Genomic DNA, 21,956 nt, shown 5'->3' with positions numbered 1-21,956 from the left:
CTAACATCATACTTAATGGTGAGAAACTTGAAGCTTTCCCACTAAAATAAAGTACAAGGAAAAGATGTCTCATCTCACCATTTCTTTTCAAAATCATACTGGAAGTTCTAGCTAATGCAACAAAACAGCAAAAGGATATTAAAGGTATACAGATTGAGAAGGAAGAAATAAAACTATCTTTGTTCACAGATGACATGAATGTTTATGTAGAAAATCTGAAAGGATCAACAAAAAGTCTGGAAGTAATAAATGATTATAGCAAAGTTGCAGGATACAAAGTTAAAATACCAAAGTCACTTGGTATATACCTTAGTTCCTATATACCAGCAACTAAGAAGTGGAATTTGAAATAAAAACAAAATACCATTTACTTAGTATTAAAAAAGTGAAATATATAGGTATAACTCTAACAAAATAAATACAAGACCTATGTGAGGAAAATTACAAAACTGATGAATGAAATCAAAGGAGAACTAATAAATTGAGAGATATTCTGTGTTCATGGGTAGGAAGAATGAATACTGTCATTTCTTTCTATCTTGATCTATACATTTAATGCAAGACAAACCGATTCTAAATGTGGAGAGGTGGGGCACCTGGGTGGCTCAGTCATTAAGCGTCTGCCTTCGGCCCAGGTCATGATCCCAGGGTCCTGGGATCGAGCCCCGCGTTGGGCTCCCTGATGCGCGGGAAGCCTCTGCCTCTCCCTCTCCCACTCCGCCTGCTTGTGTTCCCTCTCTTGCTGTGTCTCTCTCTGTCAAATAAATAAATAAAATCTCTAAAAAAAAATGTGGAGAGGCAAAAGACCTATAATAGCTAACACAGTATTGAAGGAAAAGGGCAGGTTGGAGGACTGACACTACCCAACTTCAAGACTTAATATAAAGCTACGGTAATCAAGAAAGTATGACATTGACTAAAGTATAGACAAATAGATCATTGGAACGAAGTAGCTGAGAAATAGACCCACATAAGTATAGCTAATTGATCTTTGACAAGGGAGCCAAGGCAGTACAATGAAGCAAAGGTAGCTTTTTCAACAAATGGTTTTGGAACAAGTAGACATTCACATGCAAAAAAAAAAAAAAAAGCGAATAATTGATAATGGGCGAGGCTATGCATGTGTTGGGGTGGGGAGTATATGGGAAATCTCTGTGCCTTTTCCTCAATTTTGCTGTGAACCTAAAAATATTCTAAAAATATAAAGTCTCATTGAGGCAAAAAGAATACACTTTGTGTGATTATACTTGGGACAGGAGAATATGATTTAATTTATTAAAATACATTTGTCTCCTTCTGAATGAAAATCTGAATAAGGAGAAAAAAGTAACTTTTTTCATACTAAGGTAAGGAAAAGATCCTTTTCATACCTTAGTATTATTTAATTTTCAGGCTATAGGTCTTAATAAATTATAGCTAGTAAAACGTAACAGTTTTAATAACATACATGAAGCAGAGGAATTATGCATAATATGAAAGCAATGAATTATTCTTTAGAAGTTGACATTAACTACCTCCTGACCTGAATGACCTAAGCAGAAGTCAGGTGTGAAGCTGTATTGTATCACTCTTTCCTCCTAGGGAAGAAGGTAATTGATGTGGCTGCAGGCTCCACCCACTGCCTGGCTCTGACTGAGGACAGCGAGGTCCATAGCTGGGGGAGCAACGACCAGTGCCAGCACTTTGACACCTTGCGTGTGACCAAGCCAGAACCCGCTGCACTGCCAGGACTGGATACCAAACACATAGTTGGAATTGCCTGTGGACCTGCTCAGGTACTGAGTAGTTAGTTTGGTTAGATATTTTGTGAAATTTTGGCTTCATGTCTTCATTGCTAGTATGTAGAAATACCACTGACTTGTGTTTGTTGTCCTTATATCCTGTAGTTGTATTCAGTATGATGCTGAAGAGTGGTGAGAGGGCACATCCTTGTTCCTGATTGTAGCGGGAAAGCATTTTTCTAGTCTTTTCACCATTAGCTAGGATGTTAACTGTAGGATTTTTTTAGTAGATGCTTTATCAGATTAAGAAAGTTTCCTTTAACTCCTACTTTTTTGAAAATTTTTTCTAATACTGAATAGATGCTAAATTTTGTCAAATGCTTCTTTTCTTCTCAAATGATATGATCATGTAGTTTTCCTTCTTTAGTCTGTTTATATGGTAGAATATATTAATTATTTTTCAAATATTGACCAGACCTTGCATTACTGAGATAAATCCCGCTTGGTTATGGTATATTATTCTTTCTTATATATTGCTTTATTTGATTTGCTAATTACATTGTTGAGGATTTTTCTGCTGATGGTCATAGGAGATAATTGGTTTGTGGGTTTTTTTTTTTGTGGTTTTATACTGTATGTCTATCATTTATCAGGGTCAAACTGCCTCATAAAAAGTGTTGACAAGTGTTCCTTTCTCTTTTGTTTTCTAGAAGGGATTGTGTAGAATTAGTGTTATTTCTTCTTTAAATGTTTTTTTGTGAATCCATCTAAGCCAGGAGATTTCTTTCTCAAAAGATTTTTAAGTAAAAAATTATTTCTTTGGGAGATACAGAACTATTTCGAGTTTTTTTTTCTTGAGTGGATTTTCCTGGTTTGTAAACAAACAACTCAAGGAGTTGTTCCATTTCTTCTAAGTTGTCTGATTTTTGTGTATAAAGTTTTCCTTAGTATTCATTTACTAATCTTTCAAAGTCTTTGGGGTCTGCAGTAATATTGTTTTGGTAATTTTCTTCTTTTTTTCTTTTGCCAGTTTTTCGCCTAGAGGTTTATCCATTTTATTGATCTTTTTAAAGAACTAGATTTTAATTTCATTTTCCCCTTGTTTTTTGCTTTCTATTTCATTGGTTTATTCTCTTGTCTTTGTTATTTTTTTCGCCCTTCAGCTTGCTTTGGGTTCATTTTGCTCTTTTTTTAGTTTCTTCAGGAGGAAGCTTAGGTTAATTTTAGACCCTTCTTCTTTTGTAATATTTAAGCATTTGATGCTATAAATTTCCTTCTAAGCAGTGCTTTAATTGTACCCACATTAATTGCACCATTGTTTTGATGTATTTTCATTTTTGTTCAGTTCAAAATACTCTTTTAATTTCTCTCGAAAATTGCTCTGTGACCTATGGATTATTGTGTCATTTAATTTCAAAGTGTTTGAAGATTGTTCTGTTACCATTCTGTTACTGATTTCTAGTTTAATTTTATTGTTGTTAGAGAACAGACTATATGATTTCAGTTCTTCTAGATTTGTTCAGATTTATTTTAGGTCTTAGGATATATTCTCTTATTAAGTGAATGTTCAGTGTGTTTATTGAAAAGAGTTGTGTATTTTATTGTTGATGTATTTTGCTGTTGTTGGGTGAAGTGTTCTATAAATGTCAATTAAATCCAGTTCATTGATGGTATTCTTTTCTACATCCTTGCTGATTTTCTGTCTGCTTGTTCTATTTCTTTCTGGGAGGGTAGTGTTGGTATATCCAAGTATAATTATGTATTTCTCCATGTCTTTTTTCAGTTCTATCAGTTTTTTTTAATAGCAGTGCTTTTGGTCATTAAAAAATTATGGTTGACTGAACAGTGGCATTAAGTATATTCATGAGATTGTAAAACTATCACTGCTATCTGTCTCCAGAACTTTTTCATCATCCTAAACAGAAACTGTATCCATTAAACAATTACTCTCCATTTCTCCTCCCCATGGTCCCTAGTAACCTCAAATTTACTTTCTGTTTCTGTGAATTTGCCTTTTCAAGATACCTCTTATAAATGGAATCATATAATATTTGACCTTTTGTGTCTGGCTTGTTTAATTTAGCATAACGTTTTCAAGGTTGATCCATTTGTAGCATGTTTCAGGATTTTATTCTTTCTAAAGAATTAATAATATTCCATTATATGTATATCCCACATTTTGTTCATTTATTCCTCCTTCGATGGACACATGAGTTATTTGTATCTTTTGGCTGTTGTGAATAATACTGCTATGAATATTAGTGTACAAATGTTTATTTGAGTCCCTACTTTCAGTGTTTTTGAGTATATATCTAGAAGTAGAATCACTGGATCATATGCTAATTATGAGGAATTTGAGGAACTGTCAAACTGTTTTCCACAGCAGCTGCATGATTTTTACATTCCCACCAGATAGGCACAAGGGTTTCGATTTCTCCACATTTTTGTTCACACTAGTTATTTTCTGCCTTTGTTTGTTTGAAGCCATTCTACTGGGTGCAAAGTGGTATCGGACTGTGGTTTTGATTTGCACTTCCTATAGAAAAGCTATGAGCATCTTTTCATGTGCTTATTGACCATTTGTATATCTTCTTTGGAGAAATGTCTCTGTTAAGTCCTTTGCCCCTTTTTGAATTGTGGTTTTTTTTTTTTTTCCTTTCCTTATTGAGGAGTTCTTGATATGTTGTGGCAGGTAATATGATTTACAACTATTTTTTTCCCATTCTCTGCTTGTCTTTTCATTCTGTTGAATGAAATAGTGTCCTTTGATGCACACAAGTTTTAATTTTGAGTAAGTCCACTTTATTTTTTCATATGTTGCCTATGCTTCTGGTGTCATATATCCAAGAAATCCATTGTCATGTAGATTTTATCCAGTGTTTTCTTCTAATAGCTTTAGTTTTAACTTTTATGTTTTGGTCTTTGATCCATTCTGAGTTACTTTTTGTATATGGTGTAAGGTAAGAATCCAATTTGATTGTTTTGCAGTTTTCCCAGCACCATTTGTAGAAGTTCTTTCCGCATTGAATGGTCTTGGTACTTGTCAAAAATCATTTTACTGTACTAGGCAAGAGCTTATTTCTGGGCTCTCCATTCTGTTTAATTGGTCTGTAAACCAGTATTTTATTGGTACTTTATGCTAGTACCATACTGTTTTGATTACTGTAGTTTTGTAGTAAGTTTTGAAATAGGAATTTTGAGTCTTCTAATTTTGTTCTCTGTTTCAAGATTATTTTGTTTATTTGGGGTCACTTGAGATTCCATATAAATTTTAGGATGGGTCTGTCCATTTTTTATGTATTTTGAAGCTCTTTTTTTTTTTTTAAGATGTGTACGGATTTAGGTTTGCCTTTAGGTTTGTCATCTTGGTGAATTGACCCTTCTATCGTTATGCAATTGTTCTTTATCCTTGCTGTTCTTTGCTATGAAGTCTCTTTTCTCTGATTTTAATGTAGGTACTTTACTTTTCATTTAATTAGTGTTTGCATGCTGTAGTTTTTCCATCCTTTTACTTGAAAATTTTTAAATTGAAATAAGATATTTTCATGGGAATTTGCCAGTATCATAGGTCTTATTTACTGTAGCTATATAAGAAGTCTATATTCTAGTTCCTTTGCTTTTCCATATAATGTTTAGAATAGTCTTGTCTATATTGGCAAAAATATCTTGCTTGGACTTTAATAGGAATTGTGTTCAACCTCTTACCAGTTTGTGGAGAATTGGCAGTTTTGCTATATATAGTCTTCCAGTCAGTGAAAATGGTATGTCTAAGCATTTACTTACATCTTCTTTGATTTCATTTATCAGCATTTTCAGTGTATAAGTATAGAGTGAGTTTCTTGGGTACATGTATAGGTGCATTTTTAAAAAAATTCTTGAGCCAATCTGTCTTTTAATTGGTATATTTACTGTAATTTTTGACATATATAGATTTAGGTCTTCCATTTTGTTGTTAGGCTTTTGTTTGTTTTCTATTATTTGTTTCTCTCTGGTGCTTTTCCTGCCTGTTTTGGAGTATATGAACTTTTTTTAGTGTTCCACTTAACTTATTTTGAATTTGACTATTTTTTATATAGTTTTTTTTTTAATGGTTGCTGTAGGATTTATCATATACATACTTAACTCTTTGCAGTCTACTTAGAATCAATATTTTACCATTTTAATTGGAATGTAGAAACCTGTTTAATTTTCAAGTGTTTTGAGATTTTTCTAGTTATTTTCATCTAGTTTTTATTGATGTCTACTTTCTGTTGTTGATTTCTAGTTTAATTTTATTATGTTCAGAGAAAATATGATTTCAGTTCTTTTAGATAATTTTATGATTAAATATTCTAAATATGACTATTCTGCTATTGCCGAGTGGTCTATAAATGTCAATTTGTTCTAGTTCATTGATGGTTTTGTTCATTTCTTTTAATTTTTACTGATTTTCTGTCTCTGGTCTGTGTTATTAGGAGGGTAGTTTTGTTATCTTCAACTATGTTTTTGGATTTATCTATTTCTTTTATTTCTATCAGTTTTTACTGCCATGTGTTTTATAGTTAAATGCATATTGTTCAACATTGTTCTGTCTTCTTGGTGAATTGACCCATTTATCATATATAATGTCTCTCTTTAGCCCTGGTAATTTCCTTCCTCTGAAGTTTACTTTGTCTGATATTAATATAGCTGTTTTCTATCCCTTTACTTAGCCTTTTTTAATCTTTCTATTTAAGGTAGATTTCTTGTTGATACCATATAGTTAGGTTTTGATTTTCATATATCCTGACAACTTCTACTTTTTGTTTGTATGGTTAGACCATTTAAATATAATGTAATTATCTATAAGTTGGATTTATTTCTAACATTGTTTTTTGCTTGCTCTCTTTTATTCCTTTATCTTTTCCTGACTTCTTTTGGGTTATTTGAATAATTTTTAGTATTCCATTTTAACTTATTGTCTCTTTGTGTAGTTTTTTAGCTGTTGCTCTACAGATTAAATATACCTAATCTTTTATTATTTACTTACAGTTACTTGTAGCTGTTCAAGTGGATTATGATCCTCACTGCCTGATTAATGTGTATCATTAATTTTGAGAGTGAAAAGATTTTAAACTTTTTATCTTTTTATTTGTGGTACAATGAGATTGGGTCCTAAAATGAGAAAGAAAATTGGAAACTGATAGTGTATGAACTAGACAACCATGAAAGTACATGTGCATTTGGGACAATATAGAGGGATGAGTAAGTAATAATTTAAGGCATCTTTGTAATTCATAACGGTGAATCTCTCCTGTGAAACAGACCAAGAGCTGAATGTGTAGATTCATTTTAGGTTCTTATGATTCGTCCCTAGAGTTTTGCTTGGTCATCTTGTTCTGAGTGGTCCATTGGCCTCCGTGTCCCATTTGTGGTAGACATCTGCTCAATGACTTTTGAGCAGCTGGACCTCCTACTGCGGCAAGTGAGTGAGGGAATGGATGGCACTGCTGACTGGCCCCCACCTCAAGAGAAAGAGTGCATGGCTGTGGCAACCCTGAATCTTCTACGACTTCAGGTATTAATGATTTCCTTTCCTCTCCCTCCCTTTGTAAGTGTCTTAGGTATTTGTAATAATGTTTATGTATACTGTTCAGTGAACTGCTAATGAAAATTTTAAAGTATTTAAAGTATTTAGATTACTTAGATTAGGTTATTTAGATTATGATGGAGTATAATTTGTATGAGGTTTAAAAAAATCAGTCTAGTTATCTTAAATTTATCCTGGAAGTCAGTCTCTGCATGCAGGTAAGTGTGTGTATGGATTGTGTTATTTCTGCTATAATCAGCTTGTTTGTATTCATCATGGAGTCAATCTTGAATTTACTGTTCTTCTGTGTGGGGAAACAACTGGGTGAGGCAATAGCTAATTGAGAGACCAGCTGGATGTGCTAGCCAATCTCTCCTCTGGAGTGTGAAAGTTCAACTCAGTAAGCTTGGGCTCCCTCCAGTAGTACCTCCACTTTGTCACAGGGAATGTTAAGGTTAAAAGTCAAAATAAGAAAAGCTAAAAAAATATTTTTCATTTCTTTCTTTTTTTCTTTCTTGCATTCATTCATTCATTCATTTATTCTTTCTGTAAAACTATAGCTGAAATCTTTGGTCATCCTATTTCTCTTGGTAATAAAAATCCTATGACTGAATGTCAAGAGACTGTTTTTTCTTAACAAAGTAATTTTTCCCTTTATAATACAAAGATTTGTATGTACCTAGTCATGTCCTCCTCTGCTCTCTCCCCATTTTTGCCTTGGTTTCTAAAAAGCACATAGATGAATGTAATGTTTACTTACATTAAGCAAATTAACAGAAGTTTGGAGAGTACTTCTCTTCCCTAAAGTCTTCTCTAAGAGCTCATTTATTAGGCCCATTGTGGTCCCTTTCATAAATCTACCCAGTTGTTTGTCGCTTCCCTGGTTTGTAGCAATGTTGCTGTCTGGTCAGTGCTATGGACTGACCTTTTGGCCCATATTTGTCTGGTGCCGTAGTTTTTCTGTTGCTTTATTCCATCTTTCTAGGTCCTTATGCTTTAGTTGTATCATTTTAAAAATTCACTTACAAAGCTTGATTCTTAAAAAAGCATCCAATTTGAGAATTTCTTGATAAAATTTCCAAAAGTTTTTTCTTTTCAAGTACCTTTAATTGTTCCTAAACTTTTCAAATTGATTTCTGGACATTAATTATGCTACAAAAAAATTAAATATTTCTTAATTCCACAAAGTGTTAACCAGTACTTCTCTTCATGAAAAACATAGGGGTTATAGGTTGCATTAAACCTATACTCCCCTTTCCACTTTGTGTGTTTAAATTGTCAGGTAGTTTATTATTATACTGGATCTAAGACACACTGATTTGTGGGGTGTGTGTGTGTGTGTGTGTGTGTGTGTGTGTGTGCGCGCCCCTAAAAGAAGAATGCTCCCAATTGCAGTATGTAAGATACATTTCTGATTTAAGACATGAAAAGAAATTTTCCTTCAATTGATTATCATCATAATCATCATTTTTTAAGAGACCATACTTACTTTGAGATAGTCTTTTTTTTTTTTTTTTTAAACCAATTTGTTTTGTCTTTGTTGCTTACATACTCTCCTGCCTGGGTACCTCCTGCAGTAAGTTTCTTCATCAAGGTCTGTGAGTTATAAAGTCTGAAAACTCTGCTTGAATGCTTTTTAAGATAATTTAACAGGGCTTAGCTTTTTAGGTTATTTTATCAGCAGTTTGAAGATGTTCTTCTGATTTTTATTGTTGCTGATGAGAATTGTTACATTGGTGTAATTGTTTTCTTTGTAACTAATTTGCTTTTCTTTTTGGTAGCCTTTCATATGTTTTTTTTGTTTTATATGTCTAGGTGAAGATTTATTTTTGTATGTATAACTTGAGGTTATGATTCTCATTAAATTTGAGATTACATATTTTTGTTAAGTTTTGAAAAATATTCAGTATTTACCATTGAAATTGCTCTCTTTTTTGTCTGCTTTTCCCTTGGAGAACTCTTTCTCTATGCTGAACTTTTCTCCTCTTCCCAAGTATCACAACTTCTTTGATATTTTTAAATCTTTTTATCTTTTATAATGTTCGCTTTCTGTCCTTCCATTCTGCCTTCCAGTTTTTCATTCAGTGCTCTCTTTTAGTTTCCAAATCTTTTAGCTGAATGTTCCATATTTTTGAGTTATCCATTTATTTAATAAATACTTGTATGTTTGCAGCATTATACATAAGAATTCATTAAATCCATGTACCACCCATCAGAGAGGTAGGACCCCTAATGTGTATTGCACAGATGAGGATGTACAGAGAAGTTCAGGAATCGCCCAGGTCAGGTATCCATTGCTGGAGGTTCAGGGCTAGAACCTGGACCCAGGCTTTTCACACTTCTGCTTGAGGTTTTTATTCTTGTAGCTGTTTTTCTCATTTTTAGAATTTATATTTGGGTCTTTTTCAAGGCTTTCATTTTGTTCATTATAGTCTTACCTTCTGGGTTTTGTGCCTTCCTTGATCTCTAAGAACATTTACTTTTTTTTTTTTTTAAAGATTTTATTTATTTATTTGAGAGGGTGGGGAAGGGATAGAGAGACTCCCAGGCAGACTACATGCTGAGCACAGAGCCTGACACGGGGCTCGATCCCAAGATCAGGACCTGAGCTGAAACCAAAAGCTGGATGCTTAACTGACTGCGCCACCCAGGTACCCCAGAACATTTACTCTTTTTATGGACTCATTCCAATGTTTATATTGCTGCCTACTCTAGGGGCATGAGTTCGGCCTCTTATAAGAGCTTTGTCTTTGCTTCTCCCTTGTGACCTAGTGTGGCTTGTCCTTTCTGACTGTAACACCACTATCGGGGGAGATCTTGCTAGGGGTATCTCTTTGCCTTTGGCTATGGTGATGTCCCTAGAGGGCGGTTTTATATTTGTGTCTCTGAAGTGTCATGTGTTTCTCAGCTTTAGATGTTTTGGTGTTCAATTCTTGATTCGTGATATCTATACCTAGTTGGTTGGTATGAACTTGATTTTACATCTGCTCATAGGGTGGGCCAAGTCTCTGATTTCTTGTGGGGTCTCTTTCTACCAAAAGCCTTCGTGGGTATTGGTGCCTTCAAGTGCTGGCTGGTGATAGACGGGTGATCTTCAATGGCTCAGTGGGCTGCCATGAGCAGTTTGGATCTCATGCCCGAAGGCCTTGATCTGCCCTCAGAGCCCAGAACCCGTCAGCTCCTGCTATGTGTGTCTCTCTGAGTTCTGGTTTGGCCCTCGAGGAGTTTCCTTGTATACTCTCAGCTTGACTATATAATCTTTTAACAGTTTTTTGGTTGTATTATATTCACTCTTTCTCTGTGTTTAGTACAGATGGTTGGGGGTGGGGTAGAGGTTACTGTTTAACCTCTCTGTTGATCTTGAGGTCTTCCATATATGTACTTAAAGTGGGTTTAAAAAATTCCTTTTTTTTTTTTTTAAAGATTTTATGTACTTATTTGACAGAGAGATAGAGAGCACAAGTAGGCAGAGTGGCAGGCAGAGGGAGAAGGAGAAGCGGGAGCCCAATGCGGGCCTCATCCTGGGATAATGACCTGAGCCGAAGGCAGATGCTTAACCAACTGAGCCACCCAGGCACCCCTAAAAAATTCCTCTTAAAAATACCTTACCATCAGTTCTCATCTGGTATGAGTAAAATTTTTTAGTCTAGTTAAAAAAAATCATATATCAGAACTTTTCCTTTATTATTTAAATAAAATGCAATTTGAGGTATTATTTAATCTTTAATAAGTTTTGAAATCCACTTGTTTTTAGGGCTTCTAAATTAAAATTGTTTTTCTCCTTTCAGTTGCATGCTGCCATTAGTCACCAGGTTGACCCAGAATTCCTTGGTTTAGGTCTGGGCAGCGTCCTCCTCAACAGCCTGAAACAGACCGTGGTGGCCCTGGCCAGCAGTGCAGGCGTCCTGAGCACTGTGCAGGCAGCTGCCCAGGCTGTGCTGCAGAGCGGGTGGTCCGTGCTTCTGCCCACCGCTGAGGAGAGGGCCCGGGCACTCTCTGCTCTCCTGCCCTGTGCAGGTGGGCTTGGGTGGGGAGCAGGGCTGGGGATGGGTTGGGTGCACGAGAGGGTGCCAAGAGGCGTTGGTGCTTACCTCACATTGGCAAAAGTGCTTTCCCTTTCCAGTTTCAGGCAATGAAGTTAACATAAGTCCAGGTCGTCGATTCATGATTGATCTTCTGGTGGGCAGCTTGATGGCTGATGGAGGCTTAGAGTCGGCCTTAAATGCAGCTATTACTGCAGAAATCCAGGTATGTTTCTAGGAGTGTATGTGAACTGACAGGCAATTTTTACCTGGCAATGAGCTGAGATTGAAACACTGTACTCATGTGAAGAAATAGCAGCCTATTGCCAGAATTGAAAAACTGAAACATAAAACTTTTACTAACATCCAAATATTTTCTATAATTAAAGCTTTTTTTATCTTACTAGTTAAAAAAATTTATTGCAATATTAAGTATGATAAAATATATCCACTTTTGTCTATTTAAATGAATGTGACAGATACCCTAATCATATTATGAATCAATTCCATCACCCTAGAAAGTGCCATTGTGCCTCTTTGCACTCAAAGTTGGGGCTCCCCTGCCTCCCTCAGATTAAATTAGTTTTGCCAGTTCTGAATGTCATATATGTGGAATCATGTACTATTTTGTGTCTGCTTTATTTTGCCTTGATAATTTTCAAACTCATCTACATTGCTTTTACCATTGAGTATTTCATTGTATTATTACGGCACTATTTGTTTATCTATTCTCCTGTTAATAGACATTTGATTATTTTTGATTGTCTAAAGCTGCTTTGATCATGCTGTGTACAGTTCTTTAGTGAACACGTGTTTTTCTCTTGGGTAAATAATTTGAATTGTAATTTGCTAGGTCTTACGGTGAGTGTTTTTATAGTTTCCCAGAGTAGCTATGCCATTTATTTTGAACCAGCCTATGTGAGAGTTCTAGCTCTTTCTTGACCTCACCAACATGAGTCATGTCGTTCTTCATAAATTTAGCTATTCTGGGTGGGGGAGTGTGGTTTTTAATTTGCATGTACTTAATGATCATTCATAGCTTCTTTTGTTGCTTTCATAGTTGCAGTAGTTTCTTATTTAAAAACTCACACTGATGAAATTAGATGAAGTAAGTATATTAAAAGCAAAATAAGCCAATCAGAAAAAAACAATTATCATATGATCTCACTCATATGTGGAATTTAAGAAACAAAACAGAGGATCATAGGGGAAGAGAGGAAAAAATAAAACAAGATGAAATCAGAGAGGGAGACAAAGCATAAGAGACTCTTAATCATAGGAAATAAACTGAGGGTTGCTGGGGGGTGTTGAGGGATGGGGTAACTGGGTGACGGACATCAAGGAGGGCACAGGATGTAATGAACACTGGGTATTATATAAGACTGATGAATCACTGACCTCTACCTCTGAAACCGATAATACATTATATGTTAATTAATTGAATTTAAATAAAAAAAGAAAAAATGTCTTTGAAAACATACCTAAATACTTTGATTAAATTGAAAAAAATAGAAGAAATCGTATATATAATGTTAGGAACAATGACAGTTCTTTGTGTAGCTGTTATTTTCCAGGTGCTGTGCTGGGTACTTTCATTTTCTCTTTTAACTTTGTCAACTTTGTTGAGTGGAAAAAGTGGTTGAAATTTTCATTTTATAGATGTGAACGTAAGTACCACAGAAGTGTAGTGATTTTCTAAGGTGTCAAGACTAGTGAGTGGCAGGTTTGCTGACTCCGAGCCTCTTCCTTTTCTTCCTCTTCTCCACAAAGCTCCATGTGACAGCTTGCCTGATGGGAGCAGTGATAGTGAACTGGCAGAGGCAGTCCACATGTGGGTCAGACAGTAACCTTGACATGACCCAAGCAGTATTTTTAGAACCTATTATTTATTTATTTAATTAATTGGTTTCAGAGGTAGAGTTCAGTGATTCATCAGTTGCATGTAACACCCACTGCTCATTACATTAAGTGCCCTCCTTAATGCCCATCACCCAATTATCCCTTCCTGTCACCCATTGTCTCTCAAGACGTTTCTCCAAGAAGACATACAGATGGCCAGCAGACACATGAAAAAATGCTCAACATTACTCAGCATCAGTAAAATACAAATCAAAACACAATGAGACACCACCTCACACCAGTCAGAATGGCTAAAATTAACAACTTAGGAAACAACAGATGTTGGTGAGGATGTGGAGAAAGGGGAACGCTCTTACACTGTTGGTAGGAATGCAAACTGGTACAGCCACTCTGGAAAACAGTATGGAGATTCCTCAAAAAGGTAAAAAATAGAGCTACCCTTACAACCTAGCAATTATACTACTAGGTATTTATACAAAGGATACAAACATAGTGACTTGAAGGGGCACATGCACCCCAATGTTTATAGCAGTAGTGTCCACAATAGCCAAACTATGAAAAGAGCCCAGATGTCCATCAACAGATGAATGGATAAAGAAGATGTGGTGTATATATACAATGGAATATTACTCAGCCATCAAAAAGAATGAAATCTTGCCACTTGAAATGATGTGGATGGAACTAGAGGGTATTATGCTAAGTGAAATAAGTCGTCAGAGAGGGACAAATATTATATGATTTCACTCATATGTGGAATTTAAGAAACAAAACAAATGAACATAGGAGAAGGGAAGGAAAAATAAGACAAAAATTGAGAGGGAGGCAAATTGTAAGTGACGCTGAACTCTAGAACCTATTAATTTATTTAGCAAATGTTTATTCATTTCCTGTTGGAGAGAGAGAGGGACCTTTGGGGGGGTGTTGGAGGGAAAGTGTTGCAGGGGGTAGACAGGCTACAGAGGTATATAGATTGTGATCTATATAATAATTAAGGTGCCTAAAACAAGATAACTAATGGCCATTTATTTTAAAATTGTTATGAAGCTACAAAAAGGCATAAAAAATCTCATCATTTAGGAATTGTTAATATACCAGTATCCATTGTTAATAGTTTTGGTGTATAGTCTTCCAGATTTTTATTTATTTTTTATTTTTTTTAAAGATTTATTTATTTATTTGACAGAGAGAGCACAAGCAGAGGGAACAGCAGAGGGAGAGGGAGAAGCAGGCCCCCGGCTGAGCAGGGAGCCCGATGCGGGGCTCGATCCCAGGACCCTGGGATCATGACCTGAGCCGAAGGCAGCCACTTAACCGACTGAGCCACCCAGGCGCCCAGTCTTCCAGATTTATAAAGATGCAGATGTTTACTAATGATAACTGCTTGTGGTGTTAGAATTAGTCTCAATGATATATCAATTTGTGTCTTTTTTACTTATCATGTTGCCATGTCTTCTGTATTGAATATTTTATTATCTCCATTTGTTCTGTTGCTTTGGGGAAGCCTGTCATATGGAAAGGGAATTCCTTCTTATTCCTGTTTTTTTTTTTTTTTAAACAGCCTATTATTGACAATTTAAGTTCTAGATATTTTTACTACTATAAATAATTATATTTTATAGATTATAAGTCATTGAGTATAAGAATGATAATTAGGAAAAGGTTCTAGAAATGAAATTGTGCTGAGTCAAAAGCATGCACATTTTTTTTTTTTTATGATTTTATTTATTTATTTGACAGAGAGAGCACAAGCAGGGGAGTGGCAGGCAGAGGGAGAGAGAGAAGCAGGTTCCTCACTGAGCAGGGAGCCTGATGCGGGGCTTGATTTCAGGACCCTGGGATTATGACCTGAACCAAAGGCAGATGCTTAACTGACTGAGCCACCCAGGCACCCCAAGCATGCACATTTTTTACCTTTCTGATTCGTGTTGCCTTCTTATTCTTAAAGGTTCCAGTTCCAATCTCACCACTAAGATTGGGTCTTCAGCCCCACACTACTCAGGACTGGGAAGGACTGTTGGTGTTTAGACTGTTCTGGCTTTTGTCGTTAGAAAATAAAGCCCAGAAAGAAAGAACTTTTTGGCTTTTTCACAGTAAATTTGGTCACTAGAGCAATGCTTGGTACATAATAAGTCCTCATGAATATTGGTTGTATTTGACTGGCAAAGATACCTCCTATTTTTGTTTTTGCTTTTTTGTTTCCTTTTTAAAAATAATAGCTTTATTGAGATCTAATTCACATACTGTAAAATTCACTCTTTTAAAAAGTGTATAATTCAGTGGTTTGTTTTTTTTTTTTTTGTATATTCACAGAGTTGTGCAACCATCATCACCACTATCTAATTTCAGAACATTTTCATTACTCTAAAAAGAAACTCTGTGCTCCTTAACAGTCACCCCCTATTCCCTACTCCTCATAGCCATTGACAGCTACTAATGTACTTTCTGTCTCTGAAAGATTTTCTGGCTCTGGACTTTTCATATAAATTGATTTATACAATATGTGACCTTTTATGTCTGGCTTCTTTTTACTTAGTCTAGTGTTTTCAAAGTTTATTTATGTTGTACTTCATTTTTTAAAATTGCTAAATAATATTCCATTGTATGGGTGTAGCACATTTTGTTTATCCATTCATCAGTTGATGGACATTTAGTTGTCTTTACTTTTAGGTTATTATTAAAATGCTGTTATAAACATTTGTGTATAGGTTTTTGTGTGGACATATTTTTTTTTTCTTGTAGGTATATGCCTAGGAATGGAGTTGTTGAGTTTTATGGTAACTCTATGTTTAGTGTTTCGAAGAATGGCCACATTTTTTTTTCTTAAGTGGCTGTGCCATTTTACATTCCCAGTAGGAATGTATGAGGGTTCTAGTTTTCCACATCCTTGACAATGCTTGCTACTCTCCCAACTTTTCTATTATAGCCATCCTAACAGGTGTGAATTTCCTTGATGACTAATAATGTGGAGCATCTTTTCATATGCTTAGTAGCCATTTATATATCTTCTTTGAAGATATGTCTGTCAAATCCTTTGCTTATTTTACACTGGTTTATTTATCTTTTAATTGTTGAGTTGTAAGAATTCTTTATTCTGAACACATGTTTCATCGGGAATGTATCTTCTCATTCTTGGGTTCTTGCTTCATGTTTGCAATACAGATAGACTGTGCATGTATGGGGCAGATCGCATTGGGTATTTTTGAGATCAGGAGTAAAGATTTTAGGGACTTCCCAGAAGGAAGCTGGAGACCATCAGCAATGGCAGCCTGGACATGGGATTTATAGGACAAGTAGTCTGTTTAGAAACTGAGTACCTGAGTAATGGGATTTCAGACAGGTGGGCGTGGGCCAGTGTCATCAGGTGGTTTATGAGTTAGTGCAAAGAGGCTGGGACACCTAGGCTGTGGGATCAGGGCTCCAGCCCAGGGTGCCTTCACACTTGCTCCTAAGATAACTGGTAACCAGTTTCTGTTTTATGAATTACAGGATATAGAAGCCAAAAAAGAAGCACAGAAGGAGAAAGAAATTGATGAACAAGAAGCCAATGCCTCAACATTTCACAGAAGTAGGACTCCATTGGATAAAGATCTTATTAATACAGGGATCTATGAATCTTCTGGAAAACAGTGTTTGCCTTTGGTTCAGCTCATACAACAGCTTCTTAGGTAAATAGTATTATAGTATTAGATATATTTTAATAGGAGGATTGTTGGTTTTCACTAAGGTTTGAAAAATGTGTTTGGGTATTGAGGAAATACTCTGAAAGTTACCTAGAATAGGTTTTGGGGTAAAGAACAGACTTTTTTTTTTTTTTTAGTTTTTATTTTAATTCCAGTTAGTTTACAATGTTATATTAGTTCCAGGTGTACAATGTAGTAATTCAACAGCTTTGTAAACTACGCTGTGCTCATCACAAATACACTCCTTAATTTTCATCACCTGTTTAACCGCCCCCCTTCCCCCGCCCTGTTCCCTCTGGTAACCATCAGTTTGTTCTCTAATTAAGAGCCTGTTCCTTGGTTTGTCTCTCTCTTTTTTTTTATCCCCGTTCTGCTCATTTGTCTTGTTTCTTAAATTCTACATATGAGTGAGAGCATATGCTATTTGTCTTTTTCTCTCTGACTTATTTTCCTTTGCATTGTACTCTCTAGCTCCATTTATGTCAGTGCAATGGCAAGATATCACTTTTTTTTTTTATGGCTGAATCAATATTGCATTGTGTGTGTATACACACACACACACACACACACACACACACACACACACACATCTTCTTTATTCATCATTGATGGACACTTGAGGTGCTTCCATAATTTGGCTATTGTAAATAATGCTGCTGTAAACATAGTGGTGCCTATATCCCTTTGAATTAGTGTTTTTGTATTCTTTGGGTAAATACCCAGTTGTATGATTGCTAGATTATAAGGTATTTCTATTTTTAACTTTTTGAGGAACCTCCATACTGTTTTATGAGCAGACTTTTAACAGATGAGAGGTTGGAGTGTGTGAGGTAGAACTAGAGAATCTAAAGGTTTTCACACAAGAGAAAATTGGAGTGTATGAGATAAACAGGAAAAGATTCTTATTCTCATTAGTAAGCAGTAGATACAAATGAAAATCATCGTGGTAGAGTTATTTCTTTTAAAACTCATATCATTGCCTCATTGTGTGTATCATGGATTAATGTGTATTACTTTCTAAGATAACTTTTAATTTAAAAGCTGAAATAGATAAAAGAATGGTGAGCATTATTTCTGAAGTCCCTATCAGGAGTAAATAAGAATTAATCAGAATCAGAATATAAACATAGAAACCTTGAGCTGAAGTGATCATACACTGTTTGGTGAAACCTGTCAACCAGTGTTTCAGTGTCATTCAAATAAAAAAGACCAAAAAAGCAAGGTGGTTTCTGAAAGGCAATTGTTAGTGGCAAATTGTTGTCCTTCTATTTAACAAAACTGTTCTATGTAAACTTGGCTCCTGGTTTGTTTCATTTTCTACACATAGAGAAAGTAGAGCCCTGGAGTGTTGGCTCAGGCAGCTAAGTCCAGAGAGCAGGGGGCTCTGCATGCATGTCTAGAAGGGTGGCATGTCTAGGAGAGTGGCGGGTGGTATGCTGCTGGTGTCGGGGCAGCCTGCTTTCCATATGGATGCACCAGAATTTACTGGATGCACAGTGAACTTTTAAGAGGAAGCTTTAGAGCTAGTTCTTTACATAGATTGTAGTAAAGGCTAATTAAAAAAACTTTTTCCTGTTTTTTTTATTTAACCTGATTATTGTTTTCTTTGATCAATATCTCATACATTCTGATCTTGAGTACAACACATTGAAAATGAATTAACTCAGTGTAGTTGGTGGTAGTAGAAGGAGCTTGGGATTTGTTCCTAGAAAATTTCAGTTGTGATTGCTTGTGTAAAATTGGCAAGTGAAACTCTTCTTCGGTGTGGGAGAGTAATAATAGGAGCAGTGTTTACAGAGTTAATTAAGGATCAAATGAGAAAATGGATGTTGAGTGCTATGTAATTAAAAGGTTAAGTTCTATGCAGAAGTTTTAAAGCATAAAGCATGTATTTTGAGAAGCACTTTTTTGAGTTCTTGAATGTCCCACCCTTGGCTGAGGAGGCTGTGTCCGGTCCCGTGGTATCTCTGGCAGAGAGTGAGTGCTGGGTTCGCTGACCTCGGCACATAGTAGGTTGCTCAGACTGTTTGTTCTCTTGGTGTGGAGAGACCTGTCTATTTTACCCACCTATGCCTGTTGCTGTACAGTCTGATGGTCACTTGCCACATTTGGCTGATAAGCACTTGAAATGTGCTAATGCTGCGACATTGAATTTTTGTTATTAATTAAAATTCAGTTATTTTAATTGAATTCTTAATTATTATTTATTTATTAAAATTCAAATGAAAAAACTTAGACCTGATTCAGCTGTGTGAAAACTTTTAAGTATGTTTGGAATAACTTGGCCATATGAATTTAATTTTTCAGCGGTGCATTTTATGAGTCAAGTTCAGATCAGGTATTTTCAATGAAAATTTAGTTTTATGAATTGAGATGTGCTGAATGTATAAAGTACACAATGGCTTTTGAAGACTGGCTGTGAGAAACCTAATAAAAATATTTTAATAGTTACTTTTTGGAGTCCAGATTTTATGTTGAAATAATATTTTCAGTATATTGGGATAAATACATTATTAATACTGGTTTTTGGTTTCTTTTTATCTTTATTAATGTGACTGGCAGAACTTTTTATTTATTTATTATTATTATTATTTTTATTATTATTTTTTTAACTAGGTTCCACGCCCAACGTGGAGCCTAACACAGGGCTTGAATTCATGACCCGGAGATCAATACCTGAGCTGAGATCCAGAGTCAGATGCTTAACTGACTGAGCCACCCAGGTGCCCCTGGCAGAACCTTTTAAATAACATATGTGGCTCCCTGGTATTATGTTGCTATTGGACAGCACTCTGTAGACCATCCTTATAGTTTGTCTTCTGAACCTTTGGCATGCAAGGAAGAGTTGGCTCCCCAGCAGTTTTATAATAAAGATGTACCTGGTTAAAAAACACAAAACAAAAACTGAGCAATGGAAGTAAACAACACCTTAGAAAAGTTTTGGAAAATAGAGAAAGGAAGATGCATCAACACCTTTCTTACTAACACAGTGCCTATAATCCAGGCTCTTTTCTTTCATAAGTGTATATTTCTTTCATAATGTGCCTCTCTCACTGTAGAGGGAGGCTTTGACATTTAATTTTCTTTTTTTTTTTTTTAAGATTTTATTTATTTGACAGGGAGAGAGATAGTGAGAGCAGGAACACAAGCAGGGGGTGTGGGAGAGGGAGAAGCAGGCTTCCCACTGAGCAGGGAGCCAGATGTGGGGCTTGATCCCAGGACCCTGGGATCATGACCTGAGCCCAAGGCAGACGCTTAATGACTGAGCCACCCAGGCACCCCGACATTTAATTTTCTTACTTTAAGTGTGACTGAAGATAGTTCAGTGTGTTGACTTAGCTGATGCAGTTGTTGAAAAATAGTCTAAATATGGAAGAGCTTATAGAGACATTTTGTGTACTTGATTCCTTGGAAAGCAGGTTGAAGAAATTGCAGCTTGCCAAGAATAAGCCATGAAACATTTCAGAGTAACTCTTTAGTCTTAGGCTGACAAGGAGCCACAGAAGAACATATATATTTGTAAATTGAGAGCTATGAAGATTTTTTTAATTAGTGAACTCTATCAGAATTATACATTATGATTATGGTTCTGAATTTTTTTATTAAGGAAATAAGTTAAAATTTTTATTATATTTTATTAGTCTCTTGTGCTTCTTCTTGTATAGGATACCCCCAGATTCTAGACCTATTTTCTTCTACTGTGGTTATCAAGGCAGGGTATCAGCTGGTAGAAGAAAGATGAGGTTGACTAGAGGCAAGACCCAGTGAGCACCTGCCTTCATTTTGTGTGGCCAGGGAGTGGGCCTGTGCACCAGCCACGGTCTTCTTGCTCTGCTTAGTGACTCTTTGGATGTATATTGGAGTTCTGATGGGACTCCTGACGTTTCCTGTTCCTATCCTTCCTCACAGTGCTGTTAGTTCCAGGAATGTATCATGGGGGTAGGTGCAATTGACAGAGGTTTTCCACAAACTGGCTGTCACATTAGAAATCAAGGAGAGTGGGGCAGAACACCTGTTTGTGGCATGGTGTTATGCAGAGATCCCAGACTCACCCGCTCAGTGGCAGTGCTGGGTTTCAGCCAGCTAGTCCTCACCCTCCTGGCTGGGATGGGGTTGGTATGATGGAGCTACTTTGACAGCAGCCCAGAAGGAGGCTCTGCTTTGGCTCCTTTCCTCCACTAACCCACTTCCTTCTGTTCTTAGTACCAGGGATCAGGCCTGGTTCAACTGGTGCTGGGACTGTCTCTGGGTGGCAGGGTATTATCTGGTGTTCCATGTCCCCTCTAATCTACCTTCACACTCATATCAAACTTAACCTTCCTCAAACACAAAAAGGATGTATTCCCCTTTGGAAGCTTTAGTGCCTCAGCATTGTGGAATCTAGTCTCAGCAGCTGGTACTCTATCACCTGGAGTGTCCATTCTCCTTCCTTCTCTTGTCTTGACTCTCTGCCCTTGTTCCTTTGCAAGCTGCTCATGGAACCAGAACATTTTACTACTGTTCTAATTGTACCTTTTGGAACTCACATTTCTTCCTTTTTCGCCCTGTTAACTGATAGGTTTGTGTCTCGAGTCAGATCCCACAGTTGGAGTCTTTGTTCCTTTCCTTGCTGCCATATTCTTCAAGCATCTGTTACCCTGACCTGGTCTCTTTGTACCCACTTTGGTCTTCCTTCCTGTACTTTCAGAGTCCTGGGTACCCCCCTACCTTGCCCACCTAGGTACTTACCTGAATAGGTCTCAAGGCAGATTTGTGAGGCACATGCAGAAATGATGAGCGAATCTTGTCTTTAAGAAGGCTGTCACATATATGTGTGAAATGCAGCTTTGGACAAAAATAATGACACAGTTGTTTTTTTTCTCAGAGGTCTGTACAGGAGTTTTCTATCATTTTGGACCATTCCACGTAGCTCTTAGGAGCTCATTTGTAAAACAGGGCATCATTATATCTTTTGTAAATTCTGTGCTTCTCTACTCTGTTTTGACTGAGGTTGTATTTATTGCAGACACCCGTGACACGTATTTGGGGAAGGAAGCCAGCTGCAGGTCACCTGGGTGTATGATCTGTATTTCTGATTTTAGTTTATGTCATGATTTCTTAATACCTTTTTTTAAACAGACATAAC

The 21,956-nt window shown here is 36.2% G+C and overlaps 1 protein-coding gene across 5 annotated transcripts in view; it reads left to right on the top strand.

The window, feature by feature from the left end:
- The window catches only part of HERC2 (HECT and RLD domain containing E3 ubiquitin protein ligase 2), a 253,596-nt gene that overhangs the window by 90,457 nt on the left and 141,183 nt on the right, over positions 1–21,956 (top strand). For all 5 annotated transcript variants that reach the window (XM_088024974.1, XM_088024976.1, XM_088024975.1 and 2 more), the window contains exons 16-20: positions 1,582–1,775; positions 7,057–7,257; positions 11,058–11,286; positions 11,393–11,517; positions 16,638–16,816. In XM_088024974.1, the coding sequence (XP_087881100.1) occupies positions 1,582–1,775; positions 7,057–7,257; positions 11,058–11,286; positions 11,393–11,517; positions 16,638–16,816 (928 nt within the window). The remainder of the gene's footprint in view (positions 1–1,581; positions 1,776–7,056; positions 7,258–11,057; positions 11,287–11,392; positions 11,518–16,637; positions 16,817–21,956) is intronic.

The sequence above is a fragment of the Eumetopias jubatus genome, unplaced genomic scaffold (assembly GCF_037043125.1).
Source record: "Eumetopias jubatus isolate StellerSeaLion01/CBP00866 unplaced genomic scaffold, mEumJub1_p1.0 scaffold_7, whole genome shotgun sequence".
Classification (NCBI taxonomy): Eukaryota; Metazoa; Chordata; class Mammalia; order Carnivora; family Otariidae; genus Eumetopias; species Eumetopias jubatus.
This window is presented reverse-complemented; position numbering and strand designations above follow the sequence as displayed.